Genomic DNA, 27,595 nt, shown 5'->3' with positions numbered 1-27,595 from the left:
TATTTATTCCTTGCTGCAATGCCCTTTGTGTGTCAGTCACTCCATCAGTCAGTCTGTACTGAACATTTTAATTGCTGCTCCATATTTTGTATACTCCAACGGATTTTATTAAAACGTGCCTCAAACAATGAGGGCATTTAGCAAGGTGCAGAAGGTATGAGGCAGTCCTTCAACTGTTAGGTCAAGATGGTACTTGAAGGTCAAATGTCTGAGCTTCCATTTTGATGTGCCCTCCATACCTCCTTTAATCTTTGAAGGATTTTCATGCAACTTTGCTGAAAATTTAATCTCTGATACAATATGCAGATATTTCAGTCAGTCACTCATGCTCAAGGTTATATTTTAAGGTCAAATGTAAAAGGTTAGACCCTCCATTTTGTTCTGTTTTTTATCTCTTTTCCCCTTTATGAATTTCTTTTAAAATTACTTCATAAAAAAAATGTGCAGAAAGGCCAAGGTAATATTGAAGGTTAAAAACCTGCGCATCTTCTTTCATGTCTGGTCAATGTCTTGTATACCCATTATAAGATTTTAATGAAACGTGGCTCCAATGTCAAGTTTATACAGATATTGTGCAGAAGTCATGAGTCATCTGGACATGATGGTTGTGGAATCAATTTACAGCAATCTAAATTCTACTCTGATATTTTCAGATGCCCACATTGCGAGTTCAGGGCCTTCATGGACAAGTCTGACAAAGTGTTCAGGTGCCAGAATGACAAGTGTATGAAGGTAAGTACTACTTAGACAATAACACACGGCAGAGCTGGGCCGGGCGTCTATAATCGGCCCGCTGCCGACATAACGGCCCGAGGGCCATTATTCGGCAACGGCCGATTGTAGGCTCCCGGCCCAGCTCTGTCGTGTATTATCGTTTATATCACATATCATACTATTTTGGTCCTCCACGAACATTTATACAGAAACAGCTTTCCGTACTTTTATTTTCATTCAATTGATTACGCAGTTTATGTCGTACCTCATGTGACGTCATTTCAATGACGAAACTACCTAGACTCTCTGGATTTTAGGACAACAACAAATCGGACTTGGAGTGTTTTATTTAACAGTTAAATATATTGTTAAGCATCGAACGATTAGTGTGTGTGTTTACGATGGATTAATATAATATTATGAATGTGAATAACAGTGTTGGGATATAAAACTGGAATGAAACTGGTGAGACTGCATTTTCGATTTCGTTAAAATGTCGACTCGAATAACGCGATGTTTTGTTGAACAGTTGATGGATTATGCCTAAATTTAAGATAAGCGTCAGTGAATGGTTCTTTAACTGTTTGAAGGAAATCGATGTTGAATTAAAAGGGTAATTTCTTTGATGATTACGTCCTTCCTTTGTCAGTCGATCAAAGAATGTCTATCCTCAAAGAATTGCCTGCTTACATCCAGTCGTTTTAAATGGAAAAGATGGATGGCGATGAAGAAATGTGTCCAGAATTAACTTCGTCATGGAAGCATATTAAATTTTACGAAAAAAAAACATGGTTATAACACAACTTCGGTGAGTAGAACAATAACCAGTAGATGATGTTTTACTTCTTTATGGCTCAGGCTGAATGTGGACGCCATATTGTTCAGTATTAGCCGCGCGATCCCATTCTTTTCTGATATGAAAAATCGGCCCTAGGGCTGATATAATTTATATTGGCCCGCTAGATATGAATAACGGCCCGCTCGCGACGTCATTTTGTTACTATTTATAGTAACGATATGTGATATTAACTGATAGCTGCTGTGGGATATGGTCTTGAACAATATAACCCTGTGTAACAATCAACCACCTATTTTCTGGGGTATCATTATTGCTGTTGGTTGACATGCAGTTAATTTTTGTCAAATGGAACAATTTAGGGATTTATGCAGTGTAGTTTGCAGTATGTGAAGTAAATGGTTCCTCCCGACCCATCTTTTCAAATGCAAAAAATAATTCTTCACCCCTATGTAGTTTAGAGAAAAACAATGTCACATGCATGTTTTCAAGCACCTATATGAATCTTGGAATCAAGGTAAGCCGCAAGCAGGATTGTTCTGTTAACGATTTCTAACGGCAGGGATCTAAATTAGCAAGTGCCCACAAGCCATTTGTCCCATAAATTTATGGTTGGCCTCTAAGATTTATGTCCTCTGTAAAAGAAGTGTTGACAGAAGATGGGCAACCATGGCTTAAATGTTAATGTCCAACCCTTTGAAGTTTTGTTTTATGTTTTCAGGAGACGTGCCGTTACTGCCAGGTGGGATGGGACGAACACTTTGGGAAGCCTTGCTCTGAGGTGGTAAAAAGAGATGAGACCAAACTGAGACTGGAATAGTGAGTAATGTGCCTTAATACATACATGCTTATATATTGGAAATAGTTGGGTTTTGATTGATAAACAATGCCTTATAGCCTGGGAATGTTTGGGTATTAAAAAAAGTTTATTTGCCAATAAATAAGATAAAAAGAGAACACCACTTAGGGCCATGTGACATAATAATGACAAGCCAGGAAGCCCAGGAAGGTATCCATTTTTAAGACTTGCATAATAAACCTATCGATATTTAGCACTGACAGGGGTTTCATTAAAAAATTAAAGAAGGGGTATTTTGAAAAGAAATAAGTGATTAAGAAACTATTCAAGTTTTCTGTACACATATTAAATAAACAAGATGTGGGTTGAGGCTTGTTTTTGGTAAAAAATGGCCGCATTAATCTGTGTGTTACTGAAACTTCTGACTGCCCATGTATTCTGTATATTACTATAAGTTTACCTGTTTTCCATGACAGTGAAGAGAAGATGACGAAGGCAAAGGTGCAAATGTGTCAGCGTTGTAACGCCCAGTTCACGAAGGAGGATGGCTGCAATGGCGCCACCATGTGCTACATCTGCAGGGAACCGGATGTAAGACACAAACATTGCATCATCTTGTCTCAATGTTGATTGCTAGAAAGTTCATTTTGGAAATGTATTGTATGGGTGTTGTCCTGGGAAAACTTGTATTAAAGAGCAGTTCCCATAGGCTTATCAGGGACAACACTTTCCAACCAAACTGGATTTTTGATAAGAAGAGACATCATTAAATTGAAAAACATAATTATAGTGTAAAGTGTTGTCCCTAATTAACCAGTGTAGACTAACTGAGATGATTAACGCACATGCATTAATCCCAGTTTTCCATAACAAGGCTTATACTGAAGATGAGGTATTCTGAATTCACCATGGAAGTCTGTCCTTAGATTCAAATTTGTCCTTCAAATTGCTCCAAAATTATTTAAAATACAAAATGTATTTGGTAAATCTCTTAAAGCCACACAACTTATTTGGCATAGTAAATTTAAGTATAAATAAGAAACATATTTTATCTATGCCAATTAGAGTATATATGGTGGTTACAAGGTAGAAATCGGTCTTTTTTGCGCTTTAAAACTTAAAAATAAACGCGTTTGTTGAAGTGGACGTGTACGTAAATCCTACTTTCGGTTTTAAAAGCATTACAGTTTGAAAAATAATAAATTACTTGCTAACTAGGCTTAAGATTTAATTTTATCTATGCCAATTAGAACATATCTGGTGGTTACAAGGTAGAAATCTGTCATTTTATGCCCCCGGATCGAATGATCGGGGGTATATTGTTTTTGGCCTGTCTGTCTGTCTGTCATTCTGTCTGTCTGTCTGTCATTCTGTCCCAAAACTTTAACCTAGGTTAAAGTTTTAGGTTAAAGTTTTGCAATATTGAATAACTTTTGCAATATTGAAGATGGCAACTTGATATTTGGCATGCATGTGTATCTCATGGAGTTGCACATTTTAAGTGGTGAAAGGTCAAGGTCATCCTTCAAGGTCAAAGGTCAAAAACAAAAAAAAAGCGGCGCATTAGGGGGAATTGTGTTTCTGACAAACACATCTCTTGTTTGTGCTTAAAAACTTAAAAAAAAATGTGTTTGTCGAAATTGACGTATATGTATAGAAATCCTACTTTTGGTTTTAAAAGTGGTACCGTTTGAAAAATAATAAATTACTTGCTTACTAGGCTATAGATTTAATTTTAACTATATCATTCTTTCATATGATCATTCTTCTGTTTCATCATTCTTTCATATGATCATTCTTCTGTTTGATCATTCTTTTGTTTGATCACTCTTTCCCTTGATCATTCTTTCATTTGATTACTCTTTCGTTTGATCATTCTTTTGTTTGATCACTCTTTCATTTGATCATTCTTTTGTTTGATCACTCTTTCATTTGATCATTCTTTTGTTTGATCATTCTTTGGTTTGATCATTCTTTTGTTTGATCATTCTTTCGTTGATCATTCTTCTGACTATGAGATTGACCCAAAATGTTTAGTATATAATCAATAATGCTTCCTTTAAAGCTTCGGTACTTGAATGGATGTTGTATTTTTACACTTTCACTCACCCACATTACCTGACCTCATGTTTGCCGTTGTCTTGACCTAATTTTGGACTTGAACGAATTTAGATCATCCAAATACTTGGTTATCCCAAAATTAAATGTTTTGTCTAATTAAACAATTAACATGGATACTGCTTGCTAGATTGATAATTAAATGGATTATGTATTTGATAAGTATCTCTTTTCCTTTTTGTGATCACCTTTTGTCCGGTTCCGTCGTGCGTCGTCAACATTTTGCCTTGTTTACACTCTAGAGGCCACATTTATTGTCTGAACTTAATGAAACTTGGTCAGAACATTTGTCCCACTGATATCTTGGTCGAGTTCGAAACTGAGTCACGTGAGGTCAAAAACTAGGTCACTAGGTCAAATTAAAGAAAAAGCTTGTTAACACTCTTAGAAGGCACATTAATTATCCGATCTTCATGAAACTTTGTCAGAACATTTGTCCCAATAATATCTCAGCTGAGTTTGAAAATGGTTCCGGTCAGTTGAAAAACATGGCTGCCAGAGGGCGGGGCAGTTTTCCTTATATGGCTTTAGTGAAACCTTGTTAACACTCTAGAAGTCTTTTTTTGAGTCCAATCTTCATGAAACTTAGTCAGGACATTTATTCTAATGATATCTCAGCTGAGTTCTAAAATAGTTCCGGTCCATTGAACAACAATGCCACCAGGGGGCTGGGCAGTTTAGGTTATATGGCTATAGTAAAACCTTTTTAAAACTCTAGGAGTAACATTTATAGTCCAATCATCATGAAACTTGGTCAGATCATTTGTTATTTTGATAGCTAGGCTGAGTTTGAAAATGGTTCCGGTCTGTTGAAAAACATGGCCGTTAGAGGGGTGGCAGTTTTCCTTATATGGCTATTGTTAAACCTTGTTTATACTCTAGAAGTCACATTTATAATCTTCATGAAACTTGGTCATAACATTTGTCTCAATGAAAGCTCAGCTCAAAATGGGTTCGGTTTTTTGAGAAATATGGCAAACAGTGGGCAAGGGAATTTTCCTAATATGGGTATAGTAAAACCTTGTTAACACTCTGGGAGTCACATTTATAATCAAATCTTCATGAAGCTTGGTCAGAATGAGTATTCTTATGATAGCTAGGCTGAGTTTGAAAATAATTCAGGTCCGTTGAAATAACATGGCCGCCAAGGGGCGGGGCAGTTGTCCTTTTATAGCTATAGTAAAACCTCGTTAACACTCTAGAAGTCACATTTATAGTCCAATCTTCATGTATCTTAGTCAGAACATTTGTTCTTATGATAGCTCGGCCGAGTTATAAATTGGTGAAAGTTAGTTGATAAACATTGCCAACTGATGATGATGATGATGATGATGATGATGATGATGGTGCTGGTGCTGGTGATACTGGTAATGGATTCAGAACATTAACAACCCAAATATCTAAGAACAATTATTGCATTACACCAATTAATTATTGCCATTACTTCAGATTGTTATATTTATTTTGCAGAAATTCAGCATAGTGGTAAAACCAATAAAACAACAAAATTGTTACAAATGAATCTTATCTGACCTTTTATTCACTTTTTCTACTGTATATAAAACTCATTTATACATGGGCTTTGATTGTTGCAGTACAAATAGCCATGTGTGTAACAGGCTTACAGTTCCCTGGAATTGGCCCCAACTTACTGGGTTTGCACCTAAAAGACCCTTTTCTTGATGTCAGATGGACACCACTGATAAGATATACTACAGTTTGCAGTCATTCAGTAGTTTGTGTGTGATTATCAAAGATTTGTGATTTTTAGTTCATTTTTAAAAAAAATAAAATTATGAGCTATTGTCATCACCTAGGCCTCGGCGTCATCGTCCGGTTAAGTTTTGCGTTTAGGTCCACTTTTCTCATAAAGTATCAATGCTATTGCATTCAAACTTGGAACACTTACTTAACTATCATGAGGGGACTGGGCAGGCAAAGTTAGATTTTGACAGAATTATGTGCCCTTTTTATACTTAGAAAATTGAAAATTTTGGTTAAGTTTTGTGTTTAGGTCCACTTTATTCCATAAGTATCAAAGCTATTGCTTCCATACTTGCAACACTTACTAACTATCATAAGGGGACTGTGCAGGCAAAGTTATGTAACTCTGACTGGCATTTTGACAGAATTATGGGCCCTTTATACTTAGAAAATTGAAGATTTTGTTAAGTTTTGTGTTTTGGTCCACTTTACCCCTAAAGTATCATAGATATTGCTTTCATACTTGGAACACTCGCAAACTATCATAAGGGGACAGTAAAGGACAAGTTGCATAACTCTGGTTGTCATTTTTACGGAATTATGGCCCTTTTTTGACTTAGTAACTTTGAATATATGGTTAAATTTTGTGTTTAGATCCACTTTACTTCTAAAGTATCAAGGCTATTTCTTTCAAACTTCAAATGCTTTCATGCTATCATGAGGGTACTGTACCTGGAAATTTGAATTTTACCTTGACCTTTGAATGACCTTGACTCAAGGTCAAATTATTAAATTTTCCTAAAATTGCCATAACTTCTTTATTTATGATTAGATTTGATTGATACTTTGACAAAACAACTCTTACCTGACATACCACAATAGACTCCACCCAAACCATCCCCCACCACGCCCCCCCCCCGAATTTCCCCCCCCCCCCCCCAATTTTTATTTTTTTTAAATTTTTTGTTAAAGATCATCTTATAAATGACCACCACACCCTAACACTATACACACTATATCTCAAACCCCCCCCCCCAATTATTTTTTTTCGGTTCCGGTTCGTCAAAAAAATGGCCGCAAGGAGGCGGGGCATTTTTCCTTATATGGCTAGAGTAAAACATTGTTAAAACTCTAGAATACCCGTTGTGTGTCCAATCTTCATAAAACTTGAAAAGAAAATTAGTTCTCATATCTGGGCTGAGTTAAAAAATGATTCTGGTCCGTTGAAAAACATGGCAGTCTGGGGGGCAGGGCATTTTTCCTTATATGGCTATTGTAAAACCGTATTAACATTATAGAAGTCGCATTTGTAGTCCAGTCTTTATGAAAGTTTGTCGGAATATTTGTTCTAATGATAGCTTTCAAGTTTGAAAATTCTTCTGGTTAGATTGAACAAAATGCAGCCAGGTGGGCAGTGCAGTTTATGCTATATTACTATAGTGAAAAATTGTTGATGCCAGATAAGCCACTTCTTTAAGCCAATCTTCATGAAACTTGCTCAGAACATTTTTCACAATGAAATCTCTGCTGAGATTGAGACTGGGTCATGTGAGCTCAAAATCTAGGTCAATGGGTTGAATAAAAAAAATACATATTTATACTCTAGATTTAAATTTTTGATCCAATCATAGCGATTAAGATGGCACTTTTTCAGAACAGTCTTAGACTAGTTCCTTTGGGTCTTAGGTGAGCGCTTTAGGGCTGATTGCCGTCTTGTTAGCTCACCTGAGCACAACGTGCTCATGGTGACTTTTTGTGATCGCCATTTGTCCGTCGTGTGTTGTGCGGCGTCAACATTTGCCTTGTTAACTCTCTAGAGGCCACATTTATTGTCCAATCTTCATGAAATCTGGTCACAAGATTGGTCTCAATGATATCTTGGATGAGTTTGTAAATGGTAATGTTTGCTTGAAAAACACTGCTGCCAAGGGGCGTGGCATTTTTCTTTATATGGCTATAAATGGCTTTAGTAAAATCTTGTTAACACTCTAGAGGCCACATTTATTGTCTGATCTTCATGAAAGTTGGTCAAAAGATTCATCCTAATAATCTCTTGGACGAGTTCGAATATGATGCCGGTTGGTTGAAAAACATGGCCGCCAGGGGGCAAGGCATTTTTATGCCCCCTTACGAAGAAAATGGGGTATATAGTTTTTGCACTGTCCGTCTGTCACACTTTTCGTGTCCACTCTAATTCAAATAGTTTTCATCCGATCTTTACGAAACTTGGTCAGAAGTTGTATCTAGACAATATCTAGGTCAAGTTCGAATATGGGTCATACCAGGTCAAAAACTAGGTCACAGGGTCGAAAAAACAAATCCAAGGGAAGTAATAAGCTTTAAGGTAGCGCACCTCTAATGGGCACATATCCAAATATAATGTAATTAATTATTTTCCTAATCAGCATCATTTTACTGAACTACATGCAAATTTGTAGGAAGGCTTTCCATGCTTTTAAAAAAAATATACAGATTTTTTCAAAACCACCCTCACGCTCTGCTTTTGTGCATTTTATTTTCACCCCTGTGGTATATAAAAGTTCAATAATTCATTCAAATTTCCAAATATGGGCATGCAGTTGGTGTGTACAGATGCAGTAAAGGTGTTTTAAGTTTACACAAGATGAAATAAGTCTTCTTTTACAGACATTTATTTTTTACAAATTTTTATCTAAGGAATAGCGCCATGAAATGTAAGTTATTTCAGCCAAGTAAAAATTGGGTCGGTTAAAAACAAAGTGTCATAAAATTTAAAATAGTATCATTTAAGTTATAGTTTAAACTTAATTTTTATAGAAACACTATATACAGCAAAAATACCAAGAAATAGACAGATTTACTGTTTACTTTTTGAAATAAAAATAAAAATGCAACATGCATCAATCGTATTTTCAGCAGTAAATTACCCAATTTAGCCATAACGTTCAGGGTTCGCACAGGGCTTGAATAGTGCTTGAAAACAAGTCCTAGGCTTGAAAAGCCATTGAACAAAGGTTGGCCTAGAAAAAGTGCTTGAAAAGTGCTTATTTCATGTAAAAAAAGCCTTGAAAATGTTTATTTCTGCTCAAAATTACTTTTATCATCGCTTTCATTATAAACTTAAATCGTTCTCAAGGGAAATATTACGAAAATTTATCATAAATTCTTTCGCCCAAAAAGTTGAGTATGAAATATAAGTTTTGTATACTATTGAGTACGAAACGTTATGTGTATACGTCACAGATTATGTGTACTACGTCACAGATTATGTGTACTACGTCAGAGGTTCTCTATTGTGATAAATTTTCGCGAGTGAAAACGCAGCGATGGGGAAGTGTTGTTTAAAACCAGGGTGGTTAACTGAATATTCCTGGATACAGAAAGCAAATGACATTCGAAAAGCACACTGTCGGGTCTGTATGAAAACCATTAATGTCGGGGGATGGGGGAAAGCGCTTTGAAAAGCCACGAGAAAGGGGGAAACCCACAAAGAAAACATGAAATTGAGAATCAAACAGGGTTCTGTGATGTGTTTTTTGTGAAACAGGAAGGTACTATTGTTAAAACTGTTAAATCTAAAACGCACATAAACAACAACAGCCCATCTGTGTCGAACCAGGAAGGCACAGCCACAGAGAGTGTGCAGATAGAAGATATTCAAACTCCAGGACCTTCACAACCATCAACAGCAGTATCAAACTCTCAGACATCCATAGACAAATTCGTTACAAAATATGATATGTTGAAAGCGGAAGTATTGTGGGTATTGCATACCGTTTGCACACATCAATCCTTCAATTCCAATAAAAACATTACAAAGTTATTTCAGGTTATGTTCCTTGACAGTACCATAGCAAAGAAATTTTCTTGTGGAGACAGCATATGTGGCCGTTTTTGGGCTAACTGTACATTTCAAAACTTTACTTGATAGTTCTATAAGTGGACCGTACTCAGTGTCTTTTTATGAAAGTTTAAACAAGAAAGACCAATCCAAGCAAATGGAAAATGCATTTTTAAAGGAAACTAACGTATGGTTCGTGGCCTTGAAAATGAAACTTTGGCCTTGAAAAGTACTTGAATTTAGGTTTGAGATTTCTGTTTGAACCATGACGTTGTTTTAATTAAAAAAATTGAAGGATATGTATACAATTTTCAACATATTTAACAATAAACATAGCTTATATGCTATATTAAATCAAATTTCGTTAGAAAAGAAATAAAACGCGTCGCAAAAAGAATGCGATGTCGGCAGGATTCGAACCTGTGCGGGAAGATCCCAAAAGATTTTAAGTCCATTGCCTTAACCACTCGGCCATGACAACTTCACATCAGTGCAATCTTAAATGACATATCGTTAAGTAAACAGGTAAAAAGGCTAGTCAATCTTTAAAGAAATTGCGAAATCGTATTTTTCAGATGATAATTGTATCAAATTCATTATTTATAGTGAAAATAATGTATTGTAAATGAATTAGGTAAACACATATCAAAATTCGAAGTTTGAAAAAAATAAAATGCATCTCTCGGAAATAACCGATCATTGAAGATCGGCATTGATCGTAAAATAAATCGCGGGAAATCATTAGAGGTGCGCTACCTTAAATGGACATAATGATCTGACCTGCCAAATTATATATTTTTTAAAAATAAATCAAAGCGGTGCAGTAGGCGGCATTGTGTTTCTGACAAACACATCGTGGTAAAAGGTTAAGGTCATCCTTCAAGGTCTAAGGTCAAAAATACAAATTCAAGGGAAGTAATAAGCTTTAAAGGGAGATAATTATTCAATATTGAACATAGCAACTTGATATTTGGCATGCATGTGTATCTCATGGAGCTGCACATTTTGAGTGGTGAATCTACAGTCACGGTAGTGGCTTTTAATTATTTGCTACTAAAAATAGAGATTTGTTAGAGACAATTATTTTCAAGGGAAGTAATTTATATAATTATAAATCTCAGATTATATATTTCCTTACCAAGAATTATAGTTCTTTTCACAGTTACTGTACATATTTTTTATTGTGATTATTTATAACTCAAATGATTGATTTGTCAAAGTTTTTTTTTTTAATGATATAATTATCATTTCTTTCCTGTACTAATTTGTGAATGGTAGAGTTCATTACATACCTGTGGACTTATTTCCATAGATACATGATGAACTCTGGCTATGATCTCTTTGATAAACCACAGGCCTTGGTTGTCAGTGATGTCTGACTTGGACAAAATCCAAGGGAAGAAATAAGCTTTAAAGGAAAGTGATTTCTATACCTGCCAAATGATAAATAGAAATTTGATTTCAAAGCGGCGCAGTAGGGGGCATTGTGTTTCTGACAAACACATCTCTTGTTCCTTATATGGCTATAGTAAAATCTTGTAAACACTCTAGAGGCCACATTAATTTTCTGATTTTCATGAAAGTTGCTCAGAAGATTTGTCCCAATGATATCTTGGATGAGTTCAAAAATGGTTTTGGTTGCTTCAAAAACATGGCCACCAGGGGCCGGGCATTTTATCCTTATATTGAAGTTTACGTAGTAAACGCAGTTTATGCAAAATTAGAAATCCCATTCTACTTTCGCTTTAGTATTTACATTCCGCACTTCCGGTATTTTCTTTATCACGTGACCAAATCAGCATCCCGATTCCGAAAAGTCGAACCCGTACCGCATCAGCAGCTAATTAATATTCATGCGCCTTCTGTTTACAAACAAGATCACTGATCGATTGACAACATTATTATATTTATTAACGTTTTAAAAACTTACCAATTCGGAGATGATATATTGAGGAATATACAAATTCGTGCCGTTATTGTGTTCCGATTTGTGACTTTGTCGCCGTTTTTAAAAACGTTATATTGTGCGAAAGAAAATTGTGTTTGACTCGGAAAGATTAACAAAGAAATATGGCGTCTCGTTCGAGGTCGGAACGACGCAATTAAGATATGATGAACCCGGAGAATTGGGGAGCTAAAGAATATCGGGAGGAACTACAAAAAATTGGAATCAAAGCCCCGGTTTCGCTCACAAAGGCTGCCTTGAAGGCACTTTACAAAGAAAACAGTGTCAGGAATTCGGACAATGACAATGCCCAAATAAATATCAGATCGGAGGAAAGGCTTTGATCCAGATCGCCGATTATGAGGCAGCAAAACGACACATCGACTATAAGCAGTCAAGGCGCAAACAACTCTCAAATTGACATAGGATTGTGTTTGTCAACACTTAGCAACATGATGTCGGCATTTACCGAGACGATGAAACGTCTGAATGAAAAAGGAAATGGTTCAGGCTCAACAGACACGTCCACGACTTCGACTGACAGCCCCACTTTGGAGGACATCTACCGAGGTATTAGCCCTGATTTTTCTTCTGTATTCAATTCGTGTGATATTGACAGTTTAAGGCTCCGCGCCTCAGAAAACTGAAATGGCATCCCTGCCAGTCAGCTAGGACACCTCGATATCGTGTCAGACTCGCTGCGCAAACAGATTGAAGCTGGTAGAGACGTAAATTTGGCAGCTCTCTTGATCCCAGGTTTTGATATGAACAATGATGCCTTCAAAAATGACTTTAGGCTAAAGAAAAGGCTGACCATTGAACAATTTAGGACTGCTTTCGGTAAATACAAGCGAGTAATGTGCAGAAAGTGGCGGCATAGGAAAAACGAGCTGGATGAATACGAGATTGACATAGGCCGTATTCACGCCTTTTACGGAGAAAAGTTCTATGACTACCACCTCGCCTTTTCAAGCAAGGCCGCGAAAGCTGTGAGAAACGGTATACCGGTCAACTGGGCTATGCGCGACACGGAAAACTTTCAACTGATACTAGGCGGTACTAGAGCCAGGCAGTGCCAACACTGCCACTCGGTATTACATGAATCTGAATTCTGTGCGAACGCTTCAACCCAAGCAGTCCGCTCAAATCAGTATGCAAAAACCAGTGGAGATTCTTCGGACAAATTTGGTCGAAAAATTATCATGCATAAAGGGACCGAAATTTGTAACAATTTCAACAACGAAAAAGGCTGTTCCAGAAGAGGTTGTCCTAGACTTCATATTTGTCTAAATTGCAAGTCAGAAAGTCACAAGAAGATCTCCTGTGGACAATCTCAAACAGACAACACAAGAAAACACACAACACCATCAACACGTTCTCAAAAATCAGAGTGACTATCTTTCAACGCGTCTACGCCAATTAATATAGACAATTTAAGAGCAGAATTAGTAGAACACCCAGATCGCCTTTTTGTTAGTTACTTGTGCGACGGCCTGCAAAAAGGTTTCGATACTCTGATATGGCCTTATCCAAACGACCAAAAAGTGTGTAAAAATTTACAATCTGCCTTAAAACAACCTGATGAAGTAGACAAATTGTTGAGGCTAGAACTTGATAATGGGTTTTTACAAGGCCCGTTAGAGACTCCTCCTTTCGAACACTATAGGGTTTCACCTTTAGGTATAGTGGAGAGAAAATATTCCGGTAAAAAACGTTTAATTGTGGACTTGTCTTCGCCTCGTAATGATCCGAATCATTCGAGCATTAACGATTTAATAGATAAAGATCTGTGCAGCCTTTCATACATTAAAATAGACGATGCTATAGCCGCTATTAGAGAAACCGGAAAAGGCGCTATCCTTTGCAAAACAGACATATCTAATGCTTTTAAGTTACTACCTATTAAACCTGAACAGATGCCATACTTCATGGTGCGATGGAAAGACAAATTTTATGTGTTCACGCGCTTAGTATTCGGGAGTCGATCATCGCCAAAAATATTTGACAACCTATTGTTGGCAATTTGTTGGATCGCAAAGAACAATTACAAAATTGACTTGATTTTCCATCTGCTTGATGACTTTCTGACGGTGCAACATGCAGATTCCGATGGCGATAGAACGATGGCTCTACTGACACATATATTTAATAGACTTAAGGTACCAATATCTCCTTCGAAAACAGTAGGTCCCACCACCTGCTTGGAGTATCTAGGTGTCATTTTGGACTCGTTGAGTATGGAGGCTAGATTACCGCGCGATAAAGTAGAAAGAATTATAGAATTCATACAATTCATGTTAAATAAAAAATCGTGCACAAAAAGACAACTACTTCAGCTATTAGGTCACTTTCAGTTTGCATCACGAGTGATTATGCCGGGACGTAGTTTCGTGTCATATTTGATTAAACTGTCAACAACAGTTAAGGAACTACACCACTTTGTCCACTTGAACAAGAGCTGCAGAGAAGACCTTCTCATGTGGTTAAAATTTCTCGAGAACTGGAACGGTGTATCCATGTTCTATGACGAAAAAACAACATCAGCAAACGATTTACAATTGTACACGGATGCAAGCTCTACGCTAGGATTTGCAGCTTTCTTCCAGAATAGCTGGTTCTGTAGTTCTTGGCCTGTCAAAATTCCAAGTGATGCCTCAATGGCTTTCCGCGAACTCTATCCGATAGTTGCCGCAGCAGTGTTATGGGGTAAATACTGGAAATGCAAAAGGCTGCTCTTTCATTGTGACAATGAAGCGACTGTTAACATCCTCAATAAAGGAAGATCAAAATGTATGGACATTATGAAGTTAATGAGAAAGTTAGCATGGGTAGCTGCCACCAATAACTTCACCTTCAGGTCCTTGCACATTCCCGGCAAGCGAAATATAATAGCCGATTCTCTTTCTCGCTTTCAGATGACCCGCTTTCGAGCCGCGGCGCCACAAGCCAAACAGAACCCAGAGGAATGCCCAGGAATGTCGCAGGTGATGTGGGGTTGAAGTCGTTGGTGGAAAACATGTGGGAATCTTCAGTTAGTGGAAACACCCTGAAAGTGTACAGCACGGGACTGGACTGCTACAAACAATTTTTACGCAGCCAAGCTGTTGTGTATGTTGGTGGCAGTCCACCACCAGTGACAAATGATTTACTTATCAATTTTATTGCTTACTGTTATCATTTTTTAAAACTTAAGTATCAAACTATCAAGTTATATATATGTGGCATTCGTTTCTTTTATATTAGACTTGGAAAAGATTCACCTTTAGAGTCAAAATTAACAATCGCTAAGGTATACACATTCCTTAATTCAGTAAAAAGATTGCAAAATAAAGAAAAACGGGAAAGGCTCCCGATAGATATTGTTTTTTTTAAAAAAGATAGTTCAAAAATTGAAAGAAGGTTGTTTTGGATTGTATGAAGACATTTTAATGTCATGTTGTTGTATTGTTGCATTTTTTGCCTTTTTAAGATGTGGAGAATTTACAGTGAATGAGAAAGCGCCAATCAATTACAGCACACTCAGATTAGAAGATATTAAGGTTAATGAAGAATTTATCATTTTACGTCTAAACCAGTCAAAATCTGATCTTTTTAGAAAAGATATAGAAATTTTTGTATATGCCACACACAACCAAGTCTGCCCTGTAGCAGCACTCAAAAAATATCTGAAGTACAGGGGACATTCTAACTCAGATGCCCTCTTCATCATGCAAAATGGATCACCATTGACCAGAACAAAATTCATAAGTAACTTAAAACATGTTCTCAGAAGTATTGGTGGACGATTCTAAGTATAATGGTCATAGCTTTAGAATTGGTGCGGCTACAACTTGCGCAAAATTGAGGATCGAAGATCATTTAATCAAAACACTCGGTCGTTGGTCATCAGATTGTTACACAACTTACATTCACACCGATAAAACTACTATTCAACACGCACAAAAGGCCATGTCAAATTTATATTAGGTATATTAAAGCATAACATAGTTTGCTTGCGTACTTCACGTTCGAAGTTGAATTTACCTTCTCGAATGTCATTGACACACTTGTAGAAACGCGTGTTGCATTAGCTGCATTTGCATTTTCTTGTAAATATGTACAGTGAACCAGCTTTGTTTCCCATATGTGTTAATTTCAAATACTGTACTCATATATATAGACTGATGTTTTCCCCTACACTATGTAAATATTTACTTTGTTTCTTTTTTTTTTTTTTTTTTTTTTTTTGCTTTTTTTTATTATGATTATTACTCAAATGTTTCAAATGTTTTTGTAAGCCTACTTGATGTTGTTGAATTATATTTGTATATGTACTTTGTACCAAGCCTGCTATCGTAGGCTCATCACTCATCGCCTGCTATCGTAGGCTCATCACTCACTGCCTGCTTCGTAGGCGCATCACTCACCGCCTGCTATCGTAGGCCCACCACTCGCCGCCTGCTATCGTAGGCCCATCACTCACAGCCTGCTATCGTAGGCCCGTCACTCACCGCCTGCTATCGTAGGCCCATCACTCACCGCCTGCTATCGTAGGTCCTCCACCGCCTGCTATCGTAGGTCCTCCACCGCCTGCTATCGTAGGCCCATCATTCACAGCCTGCTATCCTAGGCCCATCACTCACCGCCTGCTATCGTAGGCCCATCACTCACCGCCTGCTATCGTAGGCTCATCACTCACCGCCTGCTATCGTAGGCGCATCACTCACCGCCTGCTATCGTAGGCGCATCACTCACCGCCTGCTATCGTAGGCCCATCACTCACCGCCTGCTATCGTAGGCCCACCACTCACCGCCTGCTATCGTAGGCGCATCACTCACCGCCTGCTATCGTAGGCTCATCACTCACCGCCTGCTATCGTAGGCGCATCACTCACCGCCTGCTATCGTAGGCGCATCACTCACCGCCTGCTATCGTAGGCGCATCACTCACCGCCTGCTATCGTAGGCCCACCACTCGCCGCCTGCTATCATAGGCCCATCACTCACAGCCTGCTATCGTAGGCCCGTCACTCACCGCCTGCTATCGTAGGCCCATCACTCACTGCCTGCTATCGTAGGCCCATCACTCACCGCCTGCTATTGTAGGTCCTCCACCGCCTGCTATCGTAGGCCCATCACTCACCGCCTGCTATCGTAGGCGCATCACTCACCGCCTGCTATCGTAGGCGCATCACTCACCGCCTGCTATCGTAGGCCCATCACTCACCGCCTGCTATCGTAGGCGCATCACTCACCGCCTGCTATCGTAGGCGCATCACTCACCGCCTGCTATCGTAGGCCCATCACTCACCGCCTGCTATCGTAGGCCCATCACTCACCGCCTGCTATCGTAGGCCCATCACTCACCGCCTGCTATCGTAGGCCCACCACTCACCGCCTGCTATCGTAGGCGCATCACTCACCGCCTGCTATCGTAGGCCCATCATTCACAGCCTGCTATCGTAGGCCCATCACTCACCGCCTGCTATCGTAGGCCCATCACTCACCGCCTGCTATCGTAGGCCCATCACTCACCGCCTGCTATCGTAGGCTAATCACTCACCGCCTGCTATCGTAGGCCCATCACTCACCGCCTGCTATCGTAGGCCCATCACTCACCGCCTGCCATCCTAGGTAGCACTCACAATTGCTTTATCAGTCATTCTCTCATATGTACCAATAGTTGCAATGGTTGTGTTTATTTTGTTGAAAATATGTACAGTGTTTCTTTTTGTTTAGTATACACAGTGTCGTACTCAAATATAGACTACTGTTATTTACTTTGTTACTCACTTGTTCCTTAAAATGTTTTATGCAAGTCTACTTGCAAAACGCATGTGTCTATGTATTTCGTACCAAGCTTGCTATCGTAGGCAATTTCACTCCCAGATTATTTTGCTGTTGTTGTTTTTGATGCACATCACTCAGCTACTTGGCCATGCCATGAATTAGCAAGTTTAAAAAGTTATTTAAAACTGATATGTCACGTACTATAGATTCACACAGTCTTATACATAGAAATTAACAAATTGTCTTCATGTTGTGCTGTTGTGCACAGTTGTATCATACAAAAATATTATTATTGTGTCTCGCTTAATATGTATTGCTCTTCAAGGATTCTTCTTTCTTGGCCACAAAACAATTTATTCTGTCAAATGCGCTTTCCATCATCCCTTGTTTCTCATGGGGATTGGGCTCATAAGCCAATACCAAGAAAGAAGATGGCATACTGGCTTGAATCATACCAGACTTATTTTTGCAATACTTGTATCATGTTTTTTCTAGTCTTTACCTAGTCATTGTTTAAGTCTGATGTTCTTAGTCAGTTATGCCAAAAAAAAAATCTTAAACCTTTTATGCCTTGTCTGATTTTAATTGAGTATAAATTGAAGTTTACATAGTAAACGCAGTTTATGCAAAATTAGAAATCCCATTCTACTTTTGCTTTAGTATTTACATTCCGCACTTCCGGTATTTTCTTTATCACGTGACCAAATCAGCATCCCGATTCCAAAAAGTCGAACCCGTACCGCATCAGCAGCTAATTAATATTCATGCACCTTCTGTTTACAAACAAGATCACTGATCGATTGACAACATTATCCACCATCCGTCCCCCCCTCGCACCTTGAAGAGCAATGCCTTCTGGTTAAGGACTCTGCCAGTATGCCTTGTTTGTGGGGGATTGGGCTCATAAGCCAATACCAAGAAAGAAGATGGCATACTGGCTTGAATCATACCAGACTTATTTTTGCAATACTTGTATCATGTTTTTTCTAGTCTTTACCTAGTCATTGTTTAAGTCTGATGTTCTTAGCCAGTTATGCCAAAAAATAAAATCTTAAACCTTTTATGCCTTGTCTGATTTTAATTGAGTATAAATGGCTGTATATGGCTATAGTAAAACCTTGTTAACACTCTAGAGGCAACATTTATTGTCCAATCTTCATGAAATTTGGTCAGAAGATTGGTCTCAATAATATTTTGGATGAGTTCGAAAATAATTATGTTTGCTTGAAAAACATGGCTTCCAAGGGGCAGGACATTTTTGCATATATGGCTATAGTAAAATCTTGTTAACACTCTAGAGGCCACATTTACTGTCTGATCTTCATGAAACTTGGTCAGAAGATTCATCCCAATAATATCTTGGACGAGTTTAAAAAAGTACCCGATTGGTTGAAAAACATGGCTGCCAGGGGGCAGGGCATTTTTTCCTTATATGGCTATAGTAAAACCTTTTTAACACTCTAGATGCCACATTTATTTTCCGATCTTCATGAAACTTGGTCAGAAGACATGTCCCAATAATATATAGTTATCTCAGGCGAGCGACTTTGGGCCGAAAGGCCCTCTTGTTTTATAATATTACAGTTGTAAACTATATCTAGTGTGTATTTATTGTCCCCCACTGTCAGAATACCAAAGGAAGCTATGTGTGATTCACTTGTCTATTTGTTGTACCATCTAATCCCAATTTCTAAAGCTTACACTGATTAAGAAATAACTTGACACAAATATTTTGTATTTTGCGCTCATACAACACATTTATTTTATTCCAATATGAAGTCAAACGTCCTTAAAAAAGCACTTTAAAATACACATGTATAGATATAAGTTGTCTGTTCCGTTACTTTCAAATACTGTCTAATGGTGTATTGGGGATTTATGAAACTCCTTGTTAAAGATATTCTTTACTCTTAGATCAAGCAGCTAATCAAATATTATGTGAAAAATATTCACACATTTAAATTTTGCAGACATTTGTTATCTGTATTGATTATATGCCTGTTGAATCATAGTTTTTCTTCCAGGACCCAAATGTAGAAAGTATGTCAAAGCATGAGGTGGCAGACATTGAACAAGGTTAGTATACAATCTTTCTTTTAAAATATGCTACTGAAATATTGCCTGTCTATGTTTAAGTACATGTCTGTATGAACTTTCTAGCTCACCTTAGCACAATGTGCTCATGGTGAGCTTTTGTCATCGCCTTTTGTCCTTCGTCCGTCGTGCGTTGTGGGGCGTCAACATTTGCCTTGTTAACACTCTAGAGGCCACATTTATTGTCCAATCTTCATGAAATTTGGTCAGAAGATTGGTCTCAATACTATCTTGGATGAGTTCGAAAATGGTTACGTTTGCTTGAAAAACATGGCTGCCAAGGGGCGGGGTTTTTCCTTATATGGCTATAGTAAAATCTTGTTAACACTCTAGAGACCACATTTATTGTCAGATCTTCATGAAACTTGGTCAGAAGATTCATCCAAATAATATCTTGGACGAGTTCCAAAATGGTTTCGGTTGCTTGAAAACATGGCATCCAGGGGGCGGGGCATTTTTCCTTATATTGCTATATATGGCTTTAGTAAAACCTTGTTAACACTCTAGAGGCCACATTTATTGTCCAATCTTCATGAAATTTTGTCAGAAGATTGGTCTCAATGATATCTTTGATGAGTTGGCAAATGGTAGCGTTTGCTAGAAAAACATGGCTGCCAAGAAGGGGGGGGGGGGCATTTTTCCTTATATGGCTATATATGGCTATAGTAAAATCTTGTTAACACTCTAGAGGTCACATTTATTGTCCGATCTTCATGAAACTTGGCCAGAAGATTCATCCCAATAATATCTTGGAAGAGTTAAAAAATGATGCCAGTTGGTTGAAAAACATGGCCGCCAGGGGGCGGGGCATTTTTCCTTATATGGCTTTAGTAAAACCTTGTTAACACTCTAGAGGCCACATTTATTTTCCGATCTTCATGAAACTTGGTCAGAAGATTTTTTCCAATGATGTCTTGGATGAGTTAGAAAATGGTTTTGGTTGCTTCAAAAACATGGCCACAAGGGAGCGGGGCATTTCACTATAGTAGTGGGGGACATATTGTTTTTGCCCTGTCTGTCTGTTGGTCTGTTTGCGCCAACTTTAACATTTTGCGATAACTTTTGCTATATTGAAGATAGCAACTTCATATTTGGCATGCATGTGTATCTCATGAAGCTGCACATTTTGAATGGTGAAAGGTCAAGGACATCCTTCAAGGTCAGAGGTCAAATATATGTGGCCAAAATCGCTCATTTTATGAATACTTTTGCAATATTGAAGATAGCAACTTGATATTTGGCATGCATGTGTATCTCATGGAGCTGCACATTTTGAGTGGTGAAAGGTCAATGTCAAGGTCATCCTTCAAGGTCAGAGGTCAAATATATGTGGCCCAAATCGCTGATTTTATAAATACTTTTGCAATATTGAAGATAGCAACTTGATATTTGGCATGCATGTGCATCTCATAGAGCTGCACATTTTGAGTGGTGAAATGTCAAGGTCAAGGTCATCCTTCAAGGTCAGAGGTCAAATATATGTGGCCCAAATCGCTTATTTTATGAATACTTTTGCAATATTGAAGATAGCAACTTGATATTTGGCATGCATGTGTATCTCATGGAGCTGCACATTTTGAGTGGTGAAAGGTCAAGGTCAAGGTCATCCTTCAAGGTCAAGGTCATCCTTCAAGGTCATACGTCATATAGGGGGACATTGTGTTTCACAAACGCATCTTGTTCCTTATATGGCTATTTATGGCTTTAGTAAAACATTTTTAACACTCTAGAGGCCACATTTATTTCCAATCTTCATGAAATTTGGTCAGAAGATTGATCTCAATGATATCTTGTATGAGTTTGAAAATGGTTACGTTTGCTTGGAAAACATGGCTGCCAAGAGGCGGGGCATTTTTCCTCTTATGGCTATATATGGCTATAGTGAAATCTTGTTAACACTCTAGAGGCCACATCAATTGTCCGATCTTCATGAAACCTGGGAAGAATATTCATCCCAATAATATCATGGACAAGTTAAAAAATGATGCCGGTTGGTTAAAAATATGGCCGCATAGGGGCGGGCATTTTTCCTTATATGGCTATAGTAAAATCTTGTTAACACTCTAGAGGCCACATTTATTTTCAGATCTAAATGAAACTTGGTCAGCAGATTTGTCCCAATGATATCTTGGATTAGTTCGAAAATGGTTTCGGTTGCTTTAAAAACATGGCCACTAGTGGGCGGGGCATTTTTCCTAATATGGCTATATATTGCTTTAGTAAAACCTTATTAACTCTCTAGAGGCCACATTAATTGTCCGATCATCATGAAACTTGGTCACAAGATTTGTACCAATGATATCTTGGATGAGTTCGAAAATGGTTCCGGTTGGTAAAAAACATGGCCACCAAGGGGGCATGGCATTTTTCCTTATACATGTATAGCTATAGTAAAACCTTGTTAACACTCTAGAAGCCATATTTATTGTCCAATCATCATGAACCTTTGTCAGAAGATTTGTCCCAATGATATCTTGGATAAGATAAAAAATGGTTCCAGTTGCTTGAAAAGCATGGTCACCAGGGGGCGGGGCATTTTTCCTTATATGACTTCATGAATCTTCATGAAACTTTGTCAGAATATTTGTTTAAATGATATCTTGGATGTGTATGAAAATGGTTCTGGTCTGTTCAAAAACATGGCTGCCAGGGTGTTCACTAGTCATAAAAGTTGGTAGGAACATTTTGTTCTAATGACATCTTGGGCTGCACAGAACAGGTCAGTTCCTTTGAATCTCAGGTGAGTGACTTTGGGCCTTTCAGACCCTCTTGTATCTCTCATTTTCTTCCATCTAGTAATCAAAATGACAATTCAAATTGTGTCTAATAGGATCTGAATTGCATCAAAGTTGTTTAGCTCACCTGAGCACAAAATGCTCATTGTGAGCTTTTGGGATCACTTTTTGTCTGTCGTCCATCATGTTTTGTCCGTCGTCGACATTTTGCCTTGTTAACACTCTAGAGGCCACATTTTTTGTCTTATCTTCATGAAACCTGGTCCAAAGATTTGTCCCAATAATATCTTGGTCGAGTTCTCAACTGGATCATGTGAGATCTAAAACTAGGTAACTTGGTCAAATTAAAGAAAAGGCTTGTTAACACTCTTGAAGTCGCATGTATTGTACAATCTATATCAAACTTGGTCATAACATGCATCTAGATGTTTTCTCAGCTGAGTTCGAAAATGGTTTGGCTTGGTTGAAAAACATGGCCACCAGGGGTCGGGGCAGTTTTCCTGATATGGCTATACATGTAGTAAAACTTTGTTAACACTCTAGAAGTCACATTTATGGTCTAATCTTCATTTAAATTGGTCTTAAGATTTGTTTATATGATAGCTCGGCTGAGTTAAAAAATGGTTCCTGTCCTTTAAAAAACATGGCCGCCAGGGGTCAGAGCAGTTTTCCTAATTTGGCTATAGTAAAACCTTGTTAACACTCTAGGAGTAACATGTATAGTCCAATCTTCATGAAACTTGGTGAGAATATTTGTCACAACGATATCTCAGCTGAGTTTGAAAATGTTGCCCGTCCGTTGAAAAACATGTCTGCCAGGGGACGAGGCAGTTTTCCTTATATGGCTATAGGGAAACCTTGTTAACACTTTAGAAGTAACATTTATTGTCCAATCTGCATTAAAATTGGTGAGAATATTTGTATCAATGATATCTCAGCTGAGTTGTAAAATGGTTCTGGTCTGTTGAAAAACATGTCTGCCAGGGGGCAGGGCAGTTTTCCTTATATGGCTTTATACATATAGTGAAACCTTGTTAACACTCTAGAAGTCACATTAAAAGTCCATTCTTCATGAAACGTGGTCAGATTGTTTGTCCCAATAATATCTCAGCTGAGTTCCAAAATGGGTTGGGTCTGTTGAAAAACATGGCCGCCAAGGGGCGCGGTAGTTTTCCTTATATGGCTATAGTGAAACCTTGTTAACACTCTAGAAGTCATATTTATAGTTCAATATTCATGAAAAAATTACAGAACATTTGTTCTAATGATATTTCAGCTGAGTTCCAAAATGGTTCCGGTTTGTTAAAAGACATTGACCGCCAGGGGGCAGGGCAGTTTTCCTTTTATGGCTATAGTGAAACCTTGTTAACACTCTAGAAGTTATATTTATAGTTCAATATTCCTGAAAAAATTACAGAACATTTTTTCTAATGATATTTCAGCTGAGTTCCAAAATGGTTCCGGTTTGTTGAAAGACATTGACCGCCAGGGGGCAGGGCAGTTTTCCTTTTATGGCTATAGTGAAACCTTGTTAACACTCTAGAAGTTATATTTATAGTTCAATATTCATGAAAAAATAACAGAACATTTGTTCTAATGATATTTCAGCTGAGTTCCAAAATGGTTCCGGTTTGTTGAAAGACATTGACCGCCAGGGGGCGGGGCAGTTTTCCTTTTATGGCTACAGTAAAACCTTGTTAACACTCTAGAAGTCATATTTGTAGTCAAATCTTCATGAAGCTTAGTCACAACATTTGTTTTTAATGATATCTAGGCCGAGTTCCTTTATTGTTACAGTCTGTTGAAAAACATGGCTGCCACGGGACGGGGTAGTTTTCCTTAAGGTAGCGCACCCCTAATGGGCACATGTCCAAATATATTCTAATTAATTATTTTCTCTATCAGCATCATTTCACTGGACTACATGCAAATTTGTAGGTAGGCTTTCCATGCTTTTTAAAAAAAATATACCGATTTTTTTCAAAACCACCCCCACGCTCGGCTTTTGTCCAGTTTATTTTCACCCCTGGGGTATATAAAAGTTCCATAATTCATTCAAATTTCCAAATATGGGCATGCAGTTGGTGTGTACAGATGCAGTAAAGGTGTTTAAAGTTTAAACAAGATGAAATAGGTATTCTTTTACAGACATTTATTTTTTACAAATTTTCATCTATGAAAGAGCGCCATGAAATGTAAGTGATTTCAGCCAAGTAAAAATTGGGTCGGTTAAAAACAAAGTGTCATAAAATTCAAAATAGTATCATTTAAGTTATATTTTGAACGTAGTTTTTATAGAAACACTATATACTAGCATGAACCAACAAGGGTGGCAACTCGTGATGTCACAAATCGGCAGTAACCAAAAAGTGGTTCTTTATTATCTCGCTTAACATGGGTCTAAATTACGTTTTAAAGCACTTTTCTGATTGGATTAAACAGTCTGAAATCATCCAATCAAGAAAGTAGAGACATTTATCTTGCAGAACATTCAATGCCATGCTCTATGCAAGCTATTTAGAAAATAAAAATCGTAAACCAAAAAGTTCGGAATGTTTTTTTTCGCGGTTATCGACGGTGTTCCTTGCTGAAATCAATAAAATATTGCTTTGAAATCTTTTATGTATTGGTATTGAACAAGAAAGTGGTCGAATATAAGTGGAAAACATAAGTATTTTGATTAAAACTTGTGTCTGCTACAATTTTACTAGTGGTTACGGAAATTACTGATCGTACAGATGTATTGACAAACAAAGGCCAAACGACCCAATAGCTTTCATATTTCAAGTTTATCAGCCTTGAAAGCATCACTTTTTCAAATAAGAAGCAAAATCATACATTTATCAACCAGTAATAGTCAATAACACCAAAATCTTTGGGTACATCCATTTTGTTTTTCAGAAATCATGACATGTATTATTTTCGGAAACCGACGATCGGTCATTTCCGGAACATCTCGGTAAATTTCAGCAGACAAGTTTTCGTCAAAAATTCTTATGTTTTCCGCAAATATTCTACCACTTTCTTGTTGTATACCAATACATAAATGATTTGAAAGTAATACAACATTGATTTTGGCCAGGAACACTTTATATAACTGCTAGAAAAGACATCTCAAATTTAGCGCATAAACCATTGAAAAATCATTCTTCAGTTTATCCTTTTTATGATTGTTTTATCAATTACTTTAGCTTCAGCCACCCACTTATTTTTGGAATTATGACACACATATGTTTAAACTTGAGTTATTATATATTTTTAGTTATTTTTATTGAGAAACTTTTATCTCATAACACATTTTTGGTACAAACATGTTAATTGTATTTATATAGTTTGAAAAAAATACATAGGTAAAGATTTACCTAAACTTGCTACACATGTAAAATAAAATGCCAATAATTACAAAAAAAATCACTTTTAATCAGTATGTTTTGTTTATTAGTCTTAAACAATATTAATGTTTTCATTTGAAAATTAAAAAACACAATACATTAAATATTGTCCTATAAAAATGATGACATAACAGATTGTGAGGAAGATATGAACAGAACGTAAACAGTATGCTTATTGAAATTAAAAACAACTAAAACATCTTTTTGTATTAATTTTCTGATCAAAAGTGGTATTTCTTGTTAGTATAGGAGATATTTTATCAAGAAAAAGCATAAGAATTTGGATTGTTTTGAAGAAAAGTGTGCATTTCATCAAGTATTGCCATGGTACCAGTTTTTGGTTAGAAATTCAATAACATTATTTTAAAGTTCATTACCCCTTGTTGCTAAAAAATTCATAAAAAATAGAATTTTCAAAGTAAGCCATTAAAACAAAAAGAAAATGCTTTCTAATACCTTAAAGGGGCCTTTTCACAGATTTTGGCATTTTTTAACTTATTCATTAAATGCTTTATATTGATAAATGTAAACATTGGATCGTAAAAGCTCCATTAAAAAATCAAGAATAAAATTAAAAAAAGGAAAAGAACATTGCCCGGAGCAGGTTTCGAACCAGTGACCCCTGGAGTCCTGCCAGAGTCCTGAAGTAAAAACGCTTTAGCCTACTGAGCTATTCCGCCGAGTACACATACTTGACGTATTTTATACCTTATATAAGCAATCTTCGTAGTTTCACAAAATTTAACGACAAAAACAGAACTCTCCAAATTATTCAATCGTTTCGCGTTGCAACGCTTTATAATTTTTAGGTTTTAAAATCGTCAAAAGATGCATATAATGGCTATATTAGAGCATGGTAAATGTTCAGTATTACTGTTTCCTCACAAATATCATAACTAAAACGAAAATTTGCGAATCTGAAACAACTTTTTTCAATTTTGTCAATTTACCAAAGCGTGAAAAGATCCCTTTAAATATTTTTCCTGCAGGCATTTGACATCAATTATTTATGTTTAAAAAAATCATTGGTTCATGCTCTATATACTGCAAAAATACCAAGAAATAGACAGATTTACCGTTTACTTTTTGAAATAAAAATAAAATGCAACATGCATCATTCGTATTTTCAGCAGTTAATCACCCAATTTAGCCATAACGTTGTTTTAATTTTTAAAATTGAAGGATGTGCATAAAAATTTCAACATATATAACAATAAACATAGCATATATGCTATATTAAATCAAATTACATTAGATAAGAAATAAAACGCGTCCCAAAAAGTATGCGATGTCGGCAGGATTCAAACCTGCGCGGGAAGATCCCAAAAGATTTGTAGTCCATCGCCTTAACCACTCGGCCACGACAACTTCACATCTGTGCAAGCTTAAATTAGATATCCATAAGTAAACAGGTAAAAAGGCTCGTCGATCTTTGAAGAAATCGCGAAATCGTATTTTTTCAGATGATATTTGGATCAAAGTCAATTTTTATTGTGAAAATAATGTATTCTAAAGGAATTACATAAACATATACCAAAATTTGAAGTTAAAAAAAAAATGCATCTCTCGGAAATAACCGATCATTGAAGATCGACAATGTTCATAAAATAAATCGCGGGAAATCATTAGGGGTGCGCTACCTTAAATGGCTCTATAGTGTAACCTTGTTTACACTCTACATGTACTTAGAAATTACCAATGTACACTGT

At 37.1% G+C, this 27,595-nt stretch overlaps 1 protein-coding gene and 1 non-coding gene across 2 annotated transcripts in view; one reads left to right on the top strand and one right to left on the bottom strand.

Annotated features, from left to right (window-relative positions):
- Positions 1-19,746, top strand: part of LOC127845872 (E3 ubiquitin-protein ligase RNF216-like) — a 66,361-nt gene extending 46,615 nt beyond the window's left edge. Inside the window, exons 12-15 of the mRNA XM_052377046.1 lie at positions 654-732; positions 2,232-2,329; positions 2,786-2,900; positions 19,690-19,746. Of these exons, the coding sequence (XP_052233006.1) occupies positions 654-732; positions 2,232-2,329; positions 2,786-2,900; positions 19,690-19,746 (349 nt within the window). The remainder of the gene's footprint in view (positions 1-653; positions 733-2,231; positions 2,330-2,785; positions 2,901-19,689) is intronic.
- Positions 19,747-27,172: 7,426 nt separating this feature from the next.
- On the bottom strand, positions 27,173-27,254 carry Trnac-aca (transfer RNA cysteine (anticodon ACA)). Its single transcript has one exon. It is a non-coding gene; the product is annotated as a tRNA-Cys (tRNA).
- Positions 27,255-27,595: the final 341 nt, after the last annotated feature.

Source organism: Dreissena polymorpha, chromosome 9 (genome assembly GCF_020536995.1).
Source record: "Dreissena polymorpha isolate Duluth1 chromosome 9, UMN_Dpol_1.0, whole genome shotgun sequence".
Lineage (NCBI taxonomy): Eukaryota > Metazoa > Mollusca > Bivalvia > Myida > Dreissenidae > Dreissena > Dreissena polymorpha.
The sequence above is the reverse complement of the archived record's forward strand: the minus strand, read 5'-3'. Positions and strand labels throughout refer to the sequence as shown.